This window comes from Rana temporaria, chromosome 2 (assembly GCF_905171775.1).
Source record: "Rana temporaria chromosome 2, aRanTem1.1, whole genome shotgun sequence".
Taxonomy (NCBI): Eukaryota; Metazoa; Chordata; class Amphibia; order Anura; family Ranidae; genus Rana; species Rana temporaria.
In genome coordinates this window covers 371488646-371510140 of record NC_053490.1, presented here as the reverse complement: position 1 = coordinate 371510140, position 21495 = coordinate 371488646, and the positions used below count along the sequence as shown (strand labels likewise).

At 40.8% G+C, this 21495-nt stretch overlaps 1 protein-coding gene across 2 annotated transcripts in view; it reads left to right on the top strand.

Annotated features, from left to right (window-relative positions):
• The window catches only part of DEF6 (DEF6 guanine nucleotide exchange factor), a 111765-nt gene that overhangs the window by 63331 nt on the left and 26939 nt on the right, over nt 1-21495 (top strand). For both annotated transcript variants that reach the window (XM_040337783.1, XM_040337782.1), the window contains exons 4-5: nt 2439-2657; nt 15619-15765. In XM_040337783.1, the coding sequence (XP_040193717.1) occupies nt 2439-2657; nt 15619-15765 (366 nt within the window). The remainder of the gene's footprint in view (nt 1-2438; nt 2658-15618; nt 15766-21495) is intronic.

Below are 21495 nucleotides of genomic sequence, written 5' to 3'. Positions count from 1 at the left end.
CCCTAATCTGTGCTATATAGCATCCAGCAATACATTTTTAAGATGCTTACACCCCTCCACGGTGTATCAATCTGCTAGTACAATAATTTTTAATATATATATATATATATATATATATATATATATATATATATATATATATATATATATATATATATATATATATATATATATATATATATAGCGTAAGCACACCACATAACAAAAAAAAGCTGTAGCAATAAAGTTTTATTAGGCATATATACACAGTTAAAGAATAGGTACAATTATCTAAGTATGTCATACCACATGAAGCATAATACAGCACAGGTATTTGTGCCACTGTTAATTCCAACCCCAAAAATACATGCATGTTTATAGGTACACTCTATGTCAAAAAGCAGCTGATGTTCATAAATACCTGTGGCGTCACTATGGGGGTGTGGACCGCAACCGGGCGACACCCACCAGAGGGGCGAAACCAGTGAAGCGGTGACAACGGGTTCTTCTCCCCACTCAATCCACCAGAGAACAACAGTGGCACTGTGACAGGGTAGTGTATCTCCTCCGCTCCTTCTACTTTGTACTTTTCTCTTGGATAATTTTTACATTTTATTACTATTTACAGTGGTGAATCAGGCTCAGAGTGATAGTACCTTAGTGATTGCTCAGTAGGAGACACAGAGCTGGGGGAATTGACTCATTTGCTCTGAGTAAGGGTGTTGGGATAAAAAAAAATCACTGGCGCTCAATGGGAAATAACTAATATCCCATGAAATACTTGAAACCCTCGTATGGGCTGAGAACAGTCCGTGCTGCAGAGATCCGGATACCCTGAAGTACCACAAATACACCAAAAAGGAAAACTCTGCGCTCCTGAAAGTTCACCAATTATAAATCCACTTAATGGTTGTGAAGAAAAAAACATACATTAACACTTTAATTTTCGGAAGATCCAGTCCTTTATACGGTTAAAAAAGGGAAAGTTTCCACAATGTACACAATATAATAAAAAAAGTATATAAAAAAAACTTTCCAAATGTCTGCATCAGACCAGCACCCTCTTCAGACTTCAAATGGTTAAAGCTTGCGGTTTTAGTTTGTGGGCTGTCTAGCAAGACATCATTAGTGCAAATGGTGAGCACAGTACATTACCCAGCCAGATGTAAACATCGATCGAATGTCCTTCTCCTGGCTGATGTAACAATGTCCGGGATCCTAGGCTCTCTCCTCTGCGGGTCTGGAAGCTTCACAGACCCAATAAATGTGACTGCTGGAGACACAGGGTGGATCAGCCTATCAGAAAGGACGCTCTCCCTGGGTGAACATGCAAGCGTCCCACGTCCCACGTCTGAGACGCTGTCTCAGTAAACCAGCTGTACTGCAGGGAGAAGTTTAGGCGCCCTCCAGTGGGCAAAATGCAGTATGCGCTTGTTGAAAAATCAACAGCGTTGCATGGCGATTAAAATAATCGGATATAAAAGTTCTTATGCATGAATAGGATCTTCCATCATAAAAGGGGGTTATTAAGAGGGGTCCTAGACGACGCGTTTCGCCCTTACAAGAGCTTTGTCACAGTCCAAAATCTTGCAGACTGCCAAATTAGATCCCTAATCTGCGCTATATAGCATCCAGCAATACATTTTTAAGATGCTTACACCCCTCCACGGTGTATCAATCTGCTAGTACAATAATTTTTAATATATATATATATATATATATATATATATATATATATATATATAGCGTAAGCACACCACATAACAAAAAAAAGCTGTAGCAACAATAAAGTTTTATTAGGCATATATACACAGTTAAAGAATAGGTACAAATATCCAAGTATGTCATACCACATGAAGCATAATACAGCACAGGTATTTGTGCCACTGTTAATTCCAACCCAAAAAATACATGCATGTTTATAGGTACACTCTATGTCAAAAAGCAGCTGATGTTCATAAATACCTGTGGCGTCACTATGGGGGTGTGGACCGCAACCGGGCGACACCCACCAGAGGGGCGAAACCAGTGAAGCGGTGACAACGGGTTCTTCTCCCCACTCAATCCACCAGAGAACAACAGTGGCACTGTGACAGGGTAGTGTATCTCCTCCGCTCCTTCTACTTTGTACTTTTCTCTTGGATAATTTTTACATTTTATTACTATTTACAGTGGTGAATCAGGCTCAGAGTGATAGTACCTTAGTGATTGCTCAGTAGGAGACACAGAGCTGGGGGAATTGAGTAAGGGTGTTGTAAGGGTGAGTAAGGGTGTTGGGAACCAATAGTAAAATCAATGATTGGCTGCACCTTTATTAAGATGTTTAATATATGCTTTGGTAAACTACCTGAAATTTAGTAGTAGTTTTTTTTAATTGCTTTTTAGTTGTAGTTCTTTACCTTTTAAATAAAGGCTTCCTTCCCAGTAACAATTCAGAATTTTGCTTTCTTTTTTTGAAGGTGCAGTACCTTCTGCAGAAGCTGCTCACAGCAGCCCGATCAGAAATGGGTGAGATGGAGATGGGGGAGATGTTGTCCTCCCTAGGACAGGGAATGTCTGTCTGGCAATTCCTTGATCTTGTTATTTCACCAAAACTCCTTCGGGGTATCAGCACGGAAACACTTAGTATGGCAATCCAAGATCTGTATGAAGAAATAATACAGGATGCACTCAAGCAGGTGAGATATTTTTTAACACATTCGTGTAGGCCTTTTTGGTTCATGATTACTAAAAGCAAACTGTAGTACATTTTGACTTATGTCAGATCTTTCTGCTAATACAACTGAAGATATATAGTAGAAGCTTCCCCTTTTTTTTTGTTTCACAGTAATGTTATTGTTTATGCAAGAAATTTAAAATAGAGCAAAGCCAGACAGAACAATGAACATACACACTGTGAACTAAGTGTTCATCTGCCAATAGGTGACAATAGGCAGATGTACAGTAATGCTGCGTACAGACGGTCGGACATTCCAACAACAAAACTGTGAATTTTTTTTCCGACAGATGTTGGCTCAAACTTGTCTTGCATACACACGGTCACACAAATGTCAGAAATTGCGAACGTCAAGAACACGGTGACGTACAACACGTATGCCGAGCCGAGAAAAATGAAGTTCAATAGCCAGTGTGGCTCTTCTGCTTGATTCCGAGCATGCGTGGAATTTTGTGCGTCGGAATTGTGTACACACACTCGGCATTTCCGACAACAAGTTTTTCATGTCGGAAAATTTGAGAACCAGCAAATGTCAGATGTAGCCTACACATGGTCGGAATTTCCGACAAAAAGCTTCCATCGAACATTTGTTGTGGGAAATTCCGACTGTGTGTACGTGGCATAAGAGTGCTGTGTTCACTTATTTTATATTATTGCAGAATTACAAAGTAAAACATTCAAAGGATTTTAGTAATTTCCTCAAAGTGTACTTGAGGATGGATTGAAATGATGGTGAAATATGAATACCAAGCGTATGCACATCGATTTAGCTGAGATGTACGGCAAGCCAGTGTTGTGTAATGTTATAAAGTAGATAAGAAAGCAAAAGAGAAAGGAGAATAAAAAGAGAGAAAAGCAAAAAGGTGTGGGGAAGGGAAGGCGGGAAGATAGATGAAGGGGAGGGCAAACCCATCATCCCTACTCTGCCGCAACATCACAGCCTCGACTAATGCTTTTATATGCCTAGAAATTAATCCTGAAGGTCACTTTGGAATTTGTAAGCTATCCGCAGGGACCATCCTTTTTGGAATCTAGCATGTCAGTCCTAAAGGATATCGGTAATTTTTCATTAACCATTGTGCCCCTTATTTGCTAAAGTTAAGGTAAGTTAATTTTTTTGTTATGTTTAAATAGGGACACGATTAACCTGTAATGAAGTGTGTCCCATGCCTGGCTGGTTTATGCATAGTGTAGAAATCCTATCGCTGCTGCCAGGTCCTCCCGATGGGAGTGATCTTTGGTGCTGCTGGGAATAACAGCTTCTGTGAGCATGCAGAGTGGCACTGCTTTCCCACATATTCCACCCTCCTCTTTTATTCATAGAACATGTAGTATTCTTTCCCAGAATGCATATGTTCTGTGATTGGAGGAGGCAGATTCATCTGCCTGAGTTGAGTGATACGGAGTGAGGAAAGAATTATGGCTAGAAGCTTGACGTTGGTATTTAAAATTGGTTATGTGATGATAATTTATCCACAGTTGAGAATCCTAGGTTTAGGTAGCATCACCACATTGGCCAGTACCATCCCTCTGATTTTATAAAAGACTGTCATGAGATGTGGAGAGAGAACATCTAATGCATTGTTATAAATAGGGGGGTATTGGGTCTGCATTGCTTGAAGACCGTTAAAGATTTCTTGGCGTGCTGGACCTCTTCTTTGGTTATAGCAGCATCCATAAAGTTCAAAAAGAGAAGGCAAAGAAATGCTTGGGAAAAAAAAGGTTCATCTACAGACTCAAGACTGAGAACAAAAGGTGTCTGAATACAACCTGGAGAGGTGGTGTTGGAACTCTTTTAAAATAATTCCTTGGTTGCTGGTTTAGGTCAAGTTTCATATTTTAAAGTGGAATTCCAGCTTATAACTAACTAGCTTTAAAACTGTCACCTGCCCCTCCTAACACCTACGCTAACTATCCTGTGTAAAAAAGATGCATACCCTTACCTATTTTCAGGCTGCTTTATTCCGGGTACGTGATCTGACTCCCCTGTGTCAGTCAGCGCAGCTTGAGAGGAGAGGAGGAAGCTGCAACAACGAATGGGTCATCAAAACCCATGGGTGATGTCACTGCTCCAGTCTTTACTAGCCATTGTCGGAGCGCTCTCTCCTCTCCCCTGAAGCTTCCACTGGCTGACACAGTATAGATCAGTGTTTCTCAACTCCAGTCCTCAAGGCACACCAACAAGTCATGTTTTCAGGCTTTCCATTATTTTGCACAGGTGATTTTATCAGTTTCACTGCCTTAGTAATTACCACAGCAGTTTCATCTGAGGGAAATCCTGAAAACATGACCTGTTGGTGCGCCCTGAGGACTGGAGTTGAGAAACACTGGTATAGATCACATGACTGGACCAAAGCAGCCTGAAAATAGGTAAGTATAAACATCTTTCCTACACAGGTTAGTTAGCGTGGGTATTAGGAGGGGAAAGGGGACAGTGTTAAAGCTATTTATGTATACGCTGGAATACCACTGTCATGCAGGACCCCTTCGCCAGGCATGTGACATCAAATGCCTGACGAAGGGGTCGGGTGTGACTCCAATACATTGCACTGTTCTTGTGATGTAATGTGATCATGCAATAAACAATCTGTTTGTACGCTACTTTGTTGATCCATGGAGTGCTGGCAAATATCTCCTTTGTGACTTTATAATCTCCAGCTGGTTGTTGCTGTAACACCCAAACTTTTGAGAGCTTATCCAGGAATGTATGCAATGGGAATATGGAGTTTCATTCAGACACAGAGCCGACACCCCGCCCCCTTTTTCTCCTCATTGGCTGACTAACTTTAATTGACAGAAGCGGGAACCAATGGCGCTGCACTGCTGTCTCAGCCGATGAGGAGGGGAGTCCCGGGCAGCCGAGACAATCCTACAACATCGCTGGATCTAGGTAAGTATTAGGGGGGCCGCTGCACACAGAAGGCTTTTTATCTTCAAGCATCTATGATTTTCTATAAAAATGGATCAATGCTTGTTACATAACCAGAGGTAAACAGTAGACTACCTTACCTCATTTTCCTACCCTATAACTTCCTTTTAATTTATGTTTATCTCTCTACTTTTTTTAGTCTTTCATTTCCATTTCCTATTTTATCCTTATTTTTGAATATGACCAATCGCATGACTCTTCTATACACAAACAATTGGACCCCTTTCACCCTTTCACAGGTGCTCAAAAACCGCTCATAAAATTTTGGGCGTTTGTGCGGTGCTTTTGCAGTGCTTTAGCACCATTTTTGCGGCGCTATCAGTGTGCTTTTTTAAGGTCACTTGCCAACGTGACCTTAAAAAGAAAAAAGCAGTTTTGCGGCGCTTTGGAAGCGCTACCTATTCATTTCAATAGAAAGGGGTATTTTTGAGGCTCTTTTTAAAGGGCTCCAAACATGCCCCAAATATGCTGGTTGCAGGACTTTTGGCCCCGCAGCCGCTCCGACCCAGTCTGAAAGCTTCCATTGAAATAAATGGAAAGCAGTTTTGAGGCTATTTTTAGCCTCAGGGTGAAAGGGGTCGTATGCCGCGTACACACGACCGTTTTTCGGGTTCTAATTAAAATAATTTTTTTTTTAATGTCATTAAAAACGATCGTGTGTGGGCTTCAGAGCATTTTTCGGGTTCTAAAAAATGGGCATTTTTTTTTTCCGAACATGCTCTTTTTTTTCACCATGTTTTTAACGTTGTCGTTCTTAAGGTTGTAAAAAATGGTCATGTGTGGGCTTTAACGACGTGAAAAATCCGTGCACGCTCAGAAGCAAGTTATGAGACGGGAGCGCTCGTTCTGGTAAAACTACCGTTCGTAATGGAGTAAGCACATTCATCACGCAGTAACAGACAGAAAAGCGCAAATCGTCTTTTGCTAACACGAAATCAGCTAAAGCAGCTCAAAGGGTGGTGTTATCTGAATGGAACTTCCCCTTTATAGTGCCGTTGTACGTGTTGTACGTCACCGCGCTTTGCTAGAGCATTTTTTTTTACGATCGTGTGTAGGCAAGTAGGTTTTAATGATCGGGTTGAAAAAAAATGTTGTTTTTTCTAGACCCTTATAAACGTAATTTTTTAGAACCCGAAAAACGGTTGTGTGTACGCGGCATTAGTATTGAGTAAATCTGTTGTTTTATAGTTAAGCTTTATAGTCAGATATTTGACACCACAACGCTATGTCCTCTTGCACACTAGGTTGTCTAGTGCATGCAACTTCCTCCATTTTAGTGGGTGCAGTGTCTAGCCCGACAGCCTGTCAAAGTTTGTGAAAGGCATAAAATGCACTACAGTTGGACAGGGCTGAACGCTGTGCACACCAATACACCAGTATTGCACGCACAGGTGCTAGACACCCTAGCATGCAAGGGGCCTACAATATACAAAACATTGCCACATACTGTATCATGAAAAAGGTCTGCAATCATCTTACATCCTCTTAAACAGTGGTCATGTTTGCATAGACTGAAGGCCTTCAGTCTGACAGGAGTGTGGTATATTTAATGAAATTATTTGATCTGAATCACATGGTCAGTATTGGACATGGTATTCAGATAATACTGAGGTCACATATATGTCTTCAAATTTCTCCCAATCTTCTGATTGCATCTGGGGCACCAAAGTGGTCCATGTCACCTTAGCCTTTTGATATCCAGCCACGTTGATTTCTAGGAAAGTGGAGTAATATGCAGAGACCAGTTTGCATTGTTTCCTTTCCAGTATCCAAAGTGGATATATTAAAGTCAGTGAGACCTATTTGAGCTTTAACAGCCTGACAGAATTGTGTGTAAGTAAAGTGTACTTAAGGGGAGTATGAGTAAGGTGCCCATCCACAGTTCAAAATTTGAGCCCTAGGTGGCCCTGTCAACACAATCCAGTTCCCCAATCTTGAAAAATCAAATGAGCCAGGTGGAAAACTGTCAGATGCAGTCACTGTGCATGTGCTGCAATAGCAAGAAGGGGAAATTCTGTTCAGCATGGATGGAGGAATCTATTATTTTCTCTCTTGAGAAATCTGAGTGTATGGCCAGCACTAGAGGTCACACAGCGTCCAAAGGTTTTACTTTGCCCTTTCAAGAGGTTATTCAGATATTTCATATGCTTGTCTCTCCAGAAGTTTATATTTATAAAGTGTAAAGTTGGATTGTAGAGGGTTGCCCCATATAGACCATTTGGGGTATGCAAAGCTAAACCACAGGAATGAGACGAAATGTACCCCTGTAGTGGAGCCCCTGCACTTCAGGATAGGCTGGACTGCATGGATAGGATATATTACTTACCCTATCACTCTCACTACTAGGGTATTTTTTGCCTCAAAACCGGGAACTCAGTTTTAAGGAGACATCCTTTCTGTATACTATTTTATATAAAGCCTCGGAATTGCATAGTTACATGGTTAAAGAAGACACAAATGTATCCAGTTTAACCAACAACACCTACAGAACCTGGTATTCTCAGGCAGTCTCCCATCCAATTACTAACAAGGCCCGGCCCTGTGTAGCCTCAATCAGACAAGATCATGCACATTCAGGGTAATATGGCCATAGGCAACTCCTAGGATCCAATTATTGTTGCCTCTGAAGCTGTACAGGCATTATCTCTAGAAGGGACCTTGTTACCTTTATTTTAGTACATATTTGCTCTAAAAGTGCAGCATCCAAACTAAATGAACAAACTTTAAATGAAGACTATTTGGACTTTGAATGTGATTAATTCCGACACATTCCTAATTAATGTACAGCAAAGTAAAGGTAAAGAAGGAGCAAAAGGATTACAGGCTGAACAAGGGGAGGTTAGATTTTGTTAATACAATCACTTATGTTTGTAACTTTGAGCAGGGTAAGGAGTATCTGCTATCGAGTTAGGGCCCTTTCACACCAGCAGACCGTATGTCCGCTTTTTCATCCATCCGTTTACGGATGAATAAGAGACATACATGTATCCCTATGGGATAGCGGGTGTCAGCAGGTGAACATTCGCTGACACCCGATCTCTTCGGTGTCCGCTATGCTCTGATTCTGCAGACGGAGTAACATACTATTTTTCCATCCGTCTGCAGAGCGGATCGGGTGAACACGGACAGACGGTCCGTGTTCATCCGATCCCCCATAGGGGAGACAGTGGAGATCTGACAGGGACCGCCCTATCATCTGCCGTCTCATCGTGGATCAATGGAGCGATCCCCGCTGAGCAAGCAGATAAGAACGGTACGGATCCTCAAGGGATCCGTAAGTGGGAAAGGGCCCTTATTGTCTCAATATTTCATGTTTACACATTAGTGCTAGGTTATATAGCAGTAGCACCTCTTTTTTATCTGCTTATTTGATAATAAAAGATGTTTACATTGATTAAAAATGGCTTGTCTTTATCTAGTAGATCAACTAATGAATATTCTCACAAATTTCCTCCCTCATCAGCTCATAACATATTTTGACGGTAGGCGAATATGAAGACTGAATTACCAAACACCCTCTTTCTGTATAGAAAATCTTAGCAATTCTAATTTTACCAATGAATTGCAGAGCGAAAAGAACATCCCTTTGCTTGCTGGAGTATGCCTCTGATGTGGCGCCTTCCCGCCTGTGGATTTCCATACCCATGTGTAGCAATTTTGAGCAGCTTTTTTTTAGCTTGCTTTATCCATCTTGGTCTTCCTATAATGTTACTATCATTTAACATTAAAAATTCAGTTTGACTTTACTTGGATGTGAGTTTTTTAACCTATTTGCTTGCTTTCTGCTACTACTCTTACCTCTTTCCACTTGTAAGGTTTATGTAATGATATTCAGTTCTGTATCTACCCAAATTTTTCATTTGTTTGGAATAATGCTTCCTTTTTTTTTTTTTTAAGTGTGCCTAAACTTTATTTGTTAGAGAAATGTTGATTCTAAACCTTATTATTTCTTTATTTTTAATAATAAATATGCTATACTCACCTTCTTTGTGCAATGGTTTTATGCAGAGCAGCCCCGGTTCCTCCTTTTCTGAGGTCCCCTCGCTGGTGCTCCTGGCTCCTCCTCTTCTGTGAGTACCCACCATAGAATGCTGCCTCCTATGTGGGCACTCGTACAGGTTCGATCCTGAACCCAGCTCCCTGCTCTCTCATCATTTGTATTTGATTGACATCAGCCAGGTAATGCATTAAGGTAAAAAAAACCTTAAGGCTTTAGGACATTTCCTCTTGAAAATTGTAGTGCAGTTCCTGACATGTGTCAGTGCATAATAGGGAGAACTTTTCCTGACATGTTGTTGTCCCTAGGTACTCCTGTGTCTTTCGGGTCATTGCTGTATATCTGTGATCTGAGATTATCTGTACGTCTTGCTGCCTCTGACTGCTAATCTAGCAAGATTTGTAGCAGTATTTGGTGATGTCTCTGCAGTGCTGGTCACTGTTCTCCTTACTAAAGTGAAAGATGTACCTGACGACATGCAGGGCAAGAATCTTTCTGTTTCTGTTTCATTTGTTCAGTGGATATGTTCTGCTACTTAATTATTTAATTATCATTTTTCAGACCATAAGTGGTTAGAGGAGCAGCTCTGGCATGTGGAAGCAAAGTCCTGCTCCTCTACCAAGATGGTTGGCTATACACAGATTACTATACACATTGCTAACAATTATTGACCAATGACATATCCACTAAAAAAACTTTCTGTAAAGGGACTTTTACTGGAAGCAGCCATTTAGTGACTTATGCCGCGTACACACGATCATTTTTCGGCATGAAAAAAACGTTGTTTTAAAAAAATTTCATTTAATATGATCGTGTGTGGGCTTCACATAATTTTTCGGGTTCTGAAAAACTACAATTTTTTTTTCCGAACATGCTGCATTTTTTAACGACGTTTTAAACGATGTTGTTTTTCGGGTTGTAAAAAATGATTGTGTGTGGGCTAAAACGATGTTAAAAACCCACGCATGCTCAGAAGCAAGTTGTGAGACGGGAGCGCTCGTTCTGGTAAAACTACCATTTGTAATGGAGTAAGCACATTCATTATGCTGTAACAGACAGAAAAGCGCGAATCGTCTTTTACTAACACGGAATCAGCTAAAGCAGCCCCAAGGGTGGCGTCATCCGCATGGAACTTCCCCTTTATAGTGCCGTCGTACATGTTGTACGTCACCGCGCTTTACTAGAGCATTTTTTGAAAACGATGGTGTGTGGGCAACATCGTTTTAATGATGAAGTTGGAAAAACGTTGTTTTTTCTACATGCCGAAAAACATCGTTTTTTTTTTCATGCCGAAAAATGATCGTGTGTACGCGGCATAAGTCCTGCATGGTTGTTACATGGAACTGTCTCTGTGTTTAGGTTTATCCTTACAATCCCAGAACTGGTTGGGGGGTACAAGAATCAAAAAATAGTTGCTGTCATAAGGTATTTTGTTTTCTAAGTAATTTTAAATCCATCCTAGATCTCCAAATCTCCTGCATATGTACAGCCATGTTTTGAGAATGACACAAATATATATTTTTTTTAACAAGAGAAGAGAATGACACAAATATTAATTTACACAAAGTCTGCTGCTTCGGTGTTTTTAGATCTTTTTGTCAGATGTTGCTATGGTATACTGAAGTATAGTTGCATACATTTCATAAGTGTCAAAGGCTTTTATTGACAATTACATTAAGTTTATGAAAAGAATCAATATTTGCAGTGTAGACCCATCTTTTTCAAGACCTCTGCAATTCACCCTGGCATGCTGTCAATCAACTTTTGGGTCAAATACTGATGGTAGGCCATTCTTGCATGATCATTGCTTGGAGTTTGTCAGAGTTTGTGTTTTTTTTTTGTTTACCCGCATTTGGGGGATTGTCCACAAGTTCTCAATGGGATGGATGTTTTCTTTCCATGGACCCAAAATTTCACAGTTGTGTTCCCCAAGCTAATTAGTTAAGACTTTTGCCTTATGATGAGGTGCTCCATGATGCTGGAAAAGGCATTGGTTACCACCAATCTGTTCTTGATAGTATGGGAGAAGTTGCTCTCGTTGCTCTTGCTTCTCTTGTTTGCTCTTGTTTTTTTTTGTACCACCCTTTATTCATGGCTGTGTTCTCAGGCAAAATTGTGAGTGAGCCAACTATCTTGGCTGAGAAGCAACCCCACACATGAATGGTCTCAGGATGCTTTACTGTTGGCATGACACGGGACTGATGGTAGCGCTCACCTTTTCCTCTCCAGACAAGGTTTTTTCCGGATGCCCCAAACAAGCGGAAAGGGAATTCATCAGACAAAATGACTTTACCCCAGTACTCAGCAGTCCAATCACTGTACCTTTTGTAGAATATCAATCTGTCCCTGATGTTTTTCCCTTGAGAGAATGGGCTTCTTTGCTGCCCTTTATGACACCAGGCCATCCTCCAAAAGTCTTCGCCTCACTTTGCATGTAGAAGCACTCACACCTGTCTACTGCCATTCCTAAAAAAGCTCTGCACTGGTGGTGCTCCGATCCCGCAGCTGTATCAACTCTAAGAGACGGTCTTGGCAATTTCTGGACTTTCTTGGGTGCCCTGAAGCCTTCTTCAAATGCAGTGGAAATATTTTTTTATTGGATTAAGTACATTTTCATGGTAAAGTGGGACTTTGCAAATAATTGCAATTCATCTGATCACTCTTCATAACATTCTGGAGTATATGCAAATTGCCATCATAGGCAGCAGACTTTGTGAATATTAGTCATTCTTCAATCTTTTGGCAATGGCTGTAAAGCCTCTAAAGTAAGACTACCGGTTTCAAGTATTGCTACAAGCTTTGAGTATATTATCAGAGTTTAATGTAGACTTACATTAAACAAAAAAATTACTAGTAAAACAAAAAGTATAATAAAAATGCCATAAATATATCCACTATTTTATAGACACTATGACTTTTACGCAAACCAATCAGTATATGCTTATTGAGATTTTTACCAAAAATAATGTAGAAGAGTACATATTGGCCTTAACCGATGAAGACATTTATTTTTTATTTTTTTTATATCAAAAAGTCAAAAATATTTATTTATTTTTTTCAAAATTGACAGTCTTTTTTGTCTGTAGCGCAAAATAAAAAAAACAGAGGTGGTCAAATTCCAGCAAAAGAAAGCTCTATTTGTGGGGAAAAAGGACAAAAATGTTGTTTGGGTATAGCATCGCATGACTACGCGATTGTAAGTTAAAGCTACAAAGTGCCGTATCGCAAAAAATGGCCTAGTAAATCCTTCTGATCCTTAACTAGTTAAAAATGCCAGTTGTATGACCGTCTCTGGCATGAATACCCAGAACAAGTATGCAGTGTAGAGAGAAAGACGGTGCAAGATTTAAAAAAAAAATATATATATATATATAAAAAATACAAAATAGAAATAACTAATTCCAACAATAATTTTCATTAATTATAATAATTATATAATGCTTGTGGTATGTATGCCTGGTATGCTAGTGATGTAAATGCATCTATGATATAGTCTATAGGAGATATTTATATAAGTGTGGTTGAATCAGAGCAATATGTGTGCCTGGATCCAATCTAATTTGCTCTCTTTTTCCCTGCTATTAATATAATTCTTATGCTTCACCCACTCTAGGCGTTTAGCCCGTGTGCATCTAAACCCAAGCGTGTTACGCAACCCATAGATGAGTTGATTTTTTTGTTTAAAAAACTTGCCTGATTCCCCCATGCACACTCGAAGTATGCATTCTGGGCATACGTCCTTGAATGGATATGGCTATAAATGTGAGTACCACTCAGAATTTGACAGGCTGCATGCAGTGGGACTGGAAACTGCAGTATATCGCCGAGATTGGTCGCTCTTGGGATAAACGTATAGGGAGCAAGTATCCTTGTGGTTGAACAGCCTTTGTGCAGTGGGTGAATATGCAAGTCAGCATTTAGGCAGGGCTTTATACATGTGAGTGAAAAGGGTAAAGAAGGGGGAAATTTTGAAAACTGAGTGGGAGAGAACAGAGGGGAAGGAAGAGGGAGTGGGGAAAGGTGAGTGAAAAGGGAAGGAAGAATTTACGAAAGGGGGTGGAAATAACTTGTTGGAGACAACAATGACAAGGTGGCTTCCCTTGCACCTCTAATCCAAATGTCCCTGGAGAGGCGACAGCAAACATGAGGGTGCAGAGTCGCATTGGGTGCTGACAGTCCTAGACTGATAACATTGGCCTGGAAAGATGACTTAGAGGGGATGTCTTGATCACAGAATGCTCCAGAGGAGCAATAGTCCAGCCAGGGTCTCCCAGAGCTTGTCAAGACTCTTGAAAACAGTTGGCCGCAATCAAACTATACAGGCAGTGGGGCAGCTGGATATGATTCGAGGTCTACGGTTGCATGCAGGGTGTGCACATTGTACCATGACAGTATCCAGACAGAAAGAGAAAGGTGATGGAGAAAGGGGAAAGAGAGAGGGAATGGAGAGAGAGAGAATAGAAAAATTAGAGAAAGAGTGAAGACAGTTAGAGGGAGAGAGAGAAGTCAGTAGTCATTGTCATGAGACAATAAATTAGTAGTTGGGTTTATCTTTTTGTATTATTTTCCATTTTTCTGGGTACTTGCAGCTGTATTTTCTGTACAATATATTTCCATTGTGTTCTTATTGTAGGTTTAAAAAGATATCATAAGTGTTTTATTTATATACAGTATATATATGATGTTTCTCATTGGATACTCATGACATTTTGATATTGTTTATGATAAATAATACAAAACCACTGGACAACATGATTAAAGACATATCGACCAAGATTTTGGAGATCACTGGATTAACCTTGCATGGGGTTGCATGAAAAAAAAAACTGTAGTGTGTACCCGGCTTAACTGAAGCCTTTGAATAAAAGAGAACCTGTGTTTTGAGGCATAAAGAAAAAAATGGAAGATACATCTGGAGGTGCAAGTTCTTACATAAAATATAATTTTCTTTAAAGTTACACTAATCTCTGGTTTTAAAAAAACAACATTCTATTCAAGTATATATTCATAAGTAACTTCTGTTTCTCTCAGTCTCCTCCTGATCTCTCTTTTTTTTTGGCTGCTCTGATCCAACTTTTTGTTAGAGGGTGGCTACATCCATTCTCCATGGTCTCACTGTATGTGGCAACTTTGTAACCCTTTCTTGCTTATTCCCAAGATGGTCTGTGGACTGTAGTATGCACTGAGTAGTACAGATGACCACAACTAACGTATACTGCTTGTTCAAAACAAATGGAAGTGGGAAAAGGAGAGGTTCAGCAGCACGTTTTAAAAAGGCAATAAAAAAAATATTTAATTAAAAATAGATTACAGAGTCACTAAAGTGGTTCTAAATCCTATTTTTTTTGTTTACCTTAATGCAGGGAATGCATTTAGGTAAGTAAAAAATGTTCAGGTAGTGATATCGACCCCTCCCTCTCATATATCTACCTAAACTGTTACTCGATCTAGCATTGTGCCTGTCTGTAGGAGCTCCTCCCGCTGTCACTGGCTTTGCTGAGGCAGCGGGAACCATTGGCCCCTGCTGCTGTCAGTCAAATCCTATGATGGGGATGGGGCCGAACCAAGCTGTCTATGGATTTAGCACGCAGGTGTGCCACCATAGGAAGCAGTTTCCTATGGTGGCACACTGAAAAGAGGAGGAGCCAGGAGGGCCAGTGGGAGACCAGAGAAGAGGAGCACAGAGCAGGTAAGTATAACATGTTTATCATTTAATTAAAATGTTTTACTTTACAATCAATTTAACCAGTGAAAGGATTATTTTTGCAGAATACGGATATCGATAAGTGTCACTTTCATGTCTTATGGCCATTTGATATATAAGAATAGTTTTGCACTTTAGTTTTTCATATTCTTATTATCGGGTTTTTCTGCCCTGTCCTTGTTACCTGCACGTGCTGTATAGGACTTCTTGTTTAAATCCTATAACTTTATTCTTTATTTATAGAGCCCGTTTTGCTTCACATTCATTCGGCTGTGTCTTGAATATTGTTCCAGGGGTACCTTTTAAAGAAGGCTAATTTGAGAAGAACGTGGACTGAGCGTTGGTTTGTTCTAAAGCCTAGTGTTTTCAGCTACTATGTGAGTGAGGAGTGTAAAGAAAAAAAGGGCACTATTGCGATAGACAAAGATTGTGGAGTTGAGGTCAGTATTCAGACATCATTTTTGTACTTATTCTTTCATCTTCAACCATTACTGACTTTAGAACACATTATCCTTTACAATTGCTTGTTTTTTTCTTTGTATTTTTTTTTTTTCATTTTCATTGTGAGTGTCAGGAAACCACTGTGTTACTGAACAGTGGCAGCATTGTACACATGGTAACTTGGACCCTTCCTCATATAAAAGTTAGGCCCATTTCACATACAGTGCCTTGAAAAAGTATTCATACCCCTTGAATTTTTCCACATTTTGTCATGTTACAATCTAAAATGTAAATGTCTTTTATTGGGATTTTATGTGATAGACCAACACAAAGTGGCACATAATTGTAAAGTGGAAAGAAAATAATAAATGTTTTTGAAACATTTTTACAAAATAAATATCTGAAAAGTGTGGCGTGCATTTGTATTCAGCCCCCTTTACTCTGATACCCCTAACTAAAATCCATGGAACCAATTGCCTTCAAGAAGTCACCTAATTAGAGTCCACCTGTGTGTAATTTAATCTCAGTATAAATACAGATGCTCTGTGAAGCCCTCAGGGGGTAGTTAGAGAGCCTTAGTGAGCCAACAGCATCATGAAGGCCAAGGAGCACACCAGCAGGGTTAGGTTATAAAAAAATATTCCAATCTTTGAACATCTCATGGAGCACTGTTAAATCCATCGCCTGAAAATGGAAAGGGTATGGCACTACAAAACCACCAAGACATGGCGTCCACCTAAACTGACAGGCCGGGCAAGAAGAACATTAATCAGAGAAGCAGCCAAGAGGTCCATGGTAACTCTGGAGGAGCTGCAGAGATCCACAGTTCAGGTGATGGAATCTGTCCACAGGACAACTATTAGTCATGCAGTCCACAAATCTCTTTATGGCAGAGTGGCAAGAAGAAAGCCATTGTTGAAAGAAAACCATTAGAAGTCCCGTTTTCAGTTTACGAAAAGCCATGTGGGAGACACAACAAACACGTGGAAAAAGGTGCTTTGGTTAGATGAGACCAAAATTTTACTTTTTGGTCTTAAAGCAAAACGCTGTGTGGCGGAAAACTAACACTACACATCACTCTGAACACACCACCCCACTGTGTAACAGGGTGGTGGCAGCATAATATTGTGGGGGTTATCTGTTTCCGCTCCACTTATGCAGATACATTTTGGATAGATTGCAGAGGGACTGGGACGCTTGTGAGTTTTTATTGCTGTCTGTGTCTCCGTTAAGGAGATTCACCCTCTCTATTTGTGCTGTTTACCATTATCATTGGAAGTGAAAGTAAAAGAAAATCCCACATTTTGTCCCTGGAAAAGTAATACAGGGGAAATGTTCCAAAGGAGACCTGGGGATCCTCAAGGGATTCCCTTAGTTTTCAGGGATTTCCTCTCACTACCTGTTTGGGTATGGGACAGGAAGTGAAGATAAATCTTCGCAATGGGACACAGGGGTTATAACCTTTCCTATGAAGGACAAAGCACAAAAGTATCTAGCCAGATCCAGAGCAACCTGTGGAAACATAGGTGGATCATGTTTCGCGGGTTCCGCTTCCTCAGGGGAAAACGACATCCATTTTTTAATTATAACTATATAGAAAACATATTCAGATTAGCCATATAGGGTAACACAATCACACCATATGGATATACTATTGTATAGACAAAAGAAAAAACATTCTTAGTATAATGAAGAAAGAGGTGAAAAAACATAGCAGGTGGTCCAAATACTCAACAGAGAAACAGCATAGAAGTGCTTACCTACATGTGCCCTCTGAAATCGACACCTAACGACCCCCAAGGGCGTGGGCTGGAGAGCGCAGACCCTCACATGGAATAAAGGGAAATACCAAGGTGGGTCTCAACAGGACGCTCTATGGGGTTAATGCGTAAAGTGGTGGATTAGGAGGTTAAAGAATAAATATATATATATAATTGAAAAGTTATTATGTAAAGAAAATAGCAGTATCTATTGATATATGAATGGTTCCGATCAGGAACCATATGTTTAGTCTTTGGAACAATGTCTCAAAAAGATTACTTACATGAAAAGATACAATAGAAAAGTTTGATGAGGCGAAGAAGCAGTTGACGTCTCTAAACCTTAATCATCCTTGGAACGCCGAGAACGAGAAAGAGATCGTTTGCGCTTAAACTAGAAGGAAGAAGTAGGAGTTTACCTATTAATTAGATGACCCTTACCTCCTTAAGGGGCAAATAAGGCAATAAGAAAATAAGAATGTGAAAAAGGAATTCTTTATTCTTTATGAATGGGGGAAAAAGCACAAAGATTGAAAAATAGTTTTGTATAAAAAAGCCAAAAAAGAAGAAAAACAAATATTTTTTTTTAAAATAAAATGTATATACTGGTATGTGAAAATTAATTTGATATGCATTGAAAATGGACCAAAAAGAGTTATAATAAAGATTAACAAGCTTATTGGCAATAGAGGTAATGATATGTGGAAACAGTTTTCCATATATCGGATCAGAAATGTATTAAATGGTACAGATTAATCAATACCTGCAATGATTGCATTGTCATTAAAGCTTGTATATAGGTAAGATAAGAAACAAAGGAAACAGAGTAAATCGATTCTTGCTTAGACATAGTTAAATGTCACTAAAAGAGTGGAAGGAGTTATAGAAGGTTAAAGTCAATGGAGTATACCTGCCGCAAATCTGTATCTTAAATAGTTTCCCACCGTCACAGCAAGAGCCCACAGCTCTTTGCACACTCGGTGCAGTGTGAGCTGATTTATAGGGAGTCCTGGACCCGGCGTCTGATGTCATGCGGCGCCGGGCGGGCAAATCAAAACCCAGCAAATGGCTAGCCACCCCCCGAAATCGAGCCAGACTACGAGATCCATCAGGCCATGCGTGGAAGTGACGGAATGACAGCCGTCATTGGTCGGCATCAGGTAACCATGGCAAGCAGGGAACGCCAAACCACCTTGGAACACCCGAGCTAAAAAGGGGTAAAAGAGATGGAAAATTAAACCCAAGTAAGGATGAGGCCAGATGGAGGGTGGCCAAAAATAGATCGCTGGGCTCTGGTGGGTAATCAAGAACGATGCTGAGTTGTGGACAAGGTCAGATGTGGGTGAATAAATGGGACGTAACCAAAGTCTTGGTGGAGTGCTAATTACCATTGGGTAATTTAAACCTTTCTTTGTTTGCAACATAATTACAAATATCGCAATGGCAGCAGGTTGCGGTGCCTCCCCTCAACGAGGTCTTGGTGGGTGGAGCCACATTGAAGTGGCTATGTACCAGACGATCCTTAAGTTAAGGCACCCGACGAAACTTAATTTCGGGGTAGTCTTTGACATATTTTTTTATTGTGGGATCTGCGCATAGCAGAGGCCAAAATTGTTTGAGAATGTCTCTCACATCTTTATGTTGATTAGAATATCGCGTTATAACACGGACAGGGTACGTCTTTTTATGATCTTTCAAGGAAAAAATGAGAGAGCTCCTTTTTTGAATCTTGACTCTGTTATAAGCGCATTTGAGACATTTGTGATTTTATCCTCTTAATTTTAATCTCTGATACAAATCATGTGAGGAATTTTGGAAATGTGCATCACGGCTGCAGTTTCATTTTAAGCGTAGATATTGGCTGTAGGGAATGCTTTTTAGTAAAGGCTCCGGATGAGCGCTGCTGCCGTGCAACACAGTGCTGCCTGCTGTCGGTTTTCTGTACAAGGATGAATTGATCTGTCCTTCCTCATCGATGGAAACAGTCAGATCCAAAAAATGAATGTGGGTCTGACTGTAATCCATCGTGAATTTGAGGTTAAATGTATTAATAGAAATAAGCAAAACGAACTTGTGGAGCTGCACCTCGCTGCCGGTCCAGAATAAAAGTACATCATCGATGTACCGTATTTATCGGCGTATACCGCGCACTATTTTGCCCTGAAAATCAGGGCAAAATCGTGGGTGCGCGATATACGCCGATACCCGCTTTCCCGCCACGAGTTTGAATACTGCGCCCGCATATAGCGAGCGCAGTACACTCGTGAATCTTCGGGCAGTCTCGGCGCCTCTCGTACTGACGTCCTGAGCGTACAGGACGTCAGTGCGAGAGGCGCCCGAGCCTGACCGAAGATTCACGAGTGTACTGCGCTCGCTATATGCGGGCGCAGTATTCAAACTCGTGGCGGGAACCAAGCGGGAGGACTCCGCAGAAGGACGCCGGACCCGCCGAAGATGGACACCGGACCCGCCGAAGATGGACACCGGACCCGCCGAAGATGGACGCCCGACCCGCCGAAGAGGACACCCGAAGCCGCAGAAGGACGCCGGACCCGACGAGGCCGCAGAAGGACGCCGGACCCGACGAGGCCACAGATGGACGCCGCGCAAGACACCAAAACTGTAAGTACAAAAAGACAAAAAATCTTTTTTTCCCACAGGATTGGCTGCCACTTTGGGGGTGCGCGGTATACGCCAGAGCGCGTTATACCGCGATAAATACGGTATCTATACCAAAAGACGACCTTCTCCAAATAGGGGGCAAGGTCATCTCTCGAAAAGAGGTTCCTCTCCCACCCTTCCAGGTACAGGTTGGCATACGATGGGGCACACTTAGTCCCCATTGCAACCCCCTGTACCTGGAGGTAGTGGGAGGATCCAAATAGAAAAACATTGTGTTCAAGAATATAGCTCAAAAGGTCCAAAATGAAGGTATTATATTTCAAGGCCAAAGGACCCCTTTCAACCAAAAAACTACGAATTACCTCTAAACCTTTTTTTATGTGTTGTGTTATATAAGCTTTCAATATCAAGCGCTACTAACCAGGTATTGGTGATGCCTTCAATAGTTTTTAATAAATCAATGGTATCCTTTACATATGAACTCAATGATGTAACATGGGGAGATAAATGGCTATCTATTGATGAACTTGCATTTTCAGTCAAACTGGAACATCCTGAAATGATAGGTCGGCCTGGTGGGTCTACCAAGGATTTATGAGTTTTTAGTAAAGCATAAAATGTAGGGATTCTTGGATCCTTGGTATTTAGATATTTCCATGTATCCTTATCAATGGTACCTTGAAAAAGGGCCCTTGAGATGATACCACGGTACTTGACATAGAAATTCTCAAGCACCGTTTTGGAAATAGGTCTATACCAATCAGAATTCTCAAGAATCCTCCTGCACAATGATTCATACTGTTCCACATTCGTGATAACCAGGTTGCCCCCCTTGTCGGCGGGTTTGATTATTATGTGTAGATTATTTTGCAATGATTTCATCGCTTCAAGTTGGGTTGGGGTTAAGTTGGAATCAACAGAGGATTGAAATTTCCGTTTCTCAATATTCTGAGAAACTTGCTGGACAAAAGCCCAGATGTTCGGATTTGTATTTAGAAGCGGAAAGTTCCTAGATTTGGGCTTGAATGGTTGTAGAGGGGGGAAAGTCACACCAGCAATTGACAGGGCTGGCTACATTTCCCAGTGTGCATTGCGGCTAAGTACGCCGCATGGGCCTATTGATTTAGACGTGGACGTAAACAACGTAAATCCCGATTCGCGGACGACTTACGCAAACGACGTAAAAATTTCCAATTTTCCAGTGGGAACGGCGGCCATACTTAACTATTCCACTAGGGCCTATCTCTAACTTTACGCGGCCTATCTCTTACGCAAATGGCGTAAAAGTACTGCGTCGGCCGGGCGTACATTCGTGAATTGGCGTATCCCCTCATTTACATATTCTAC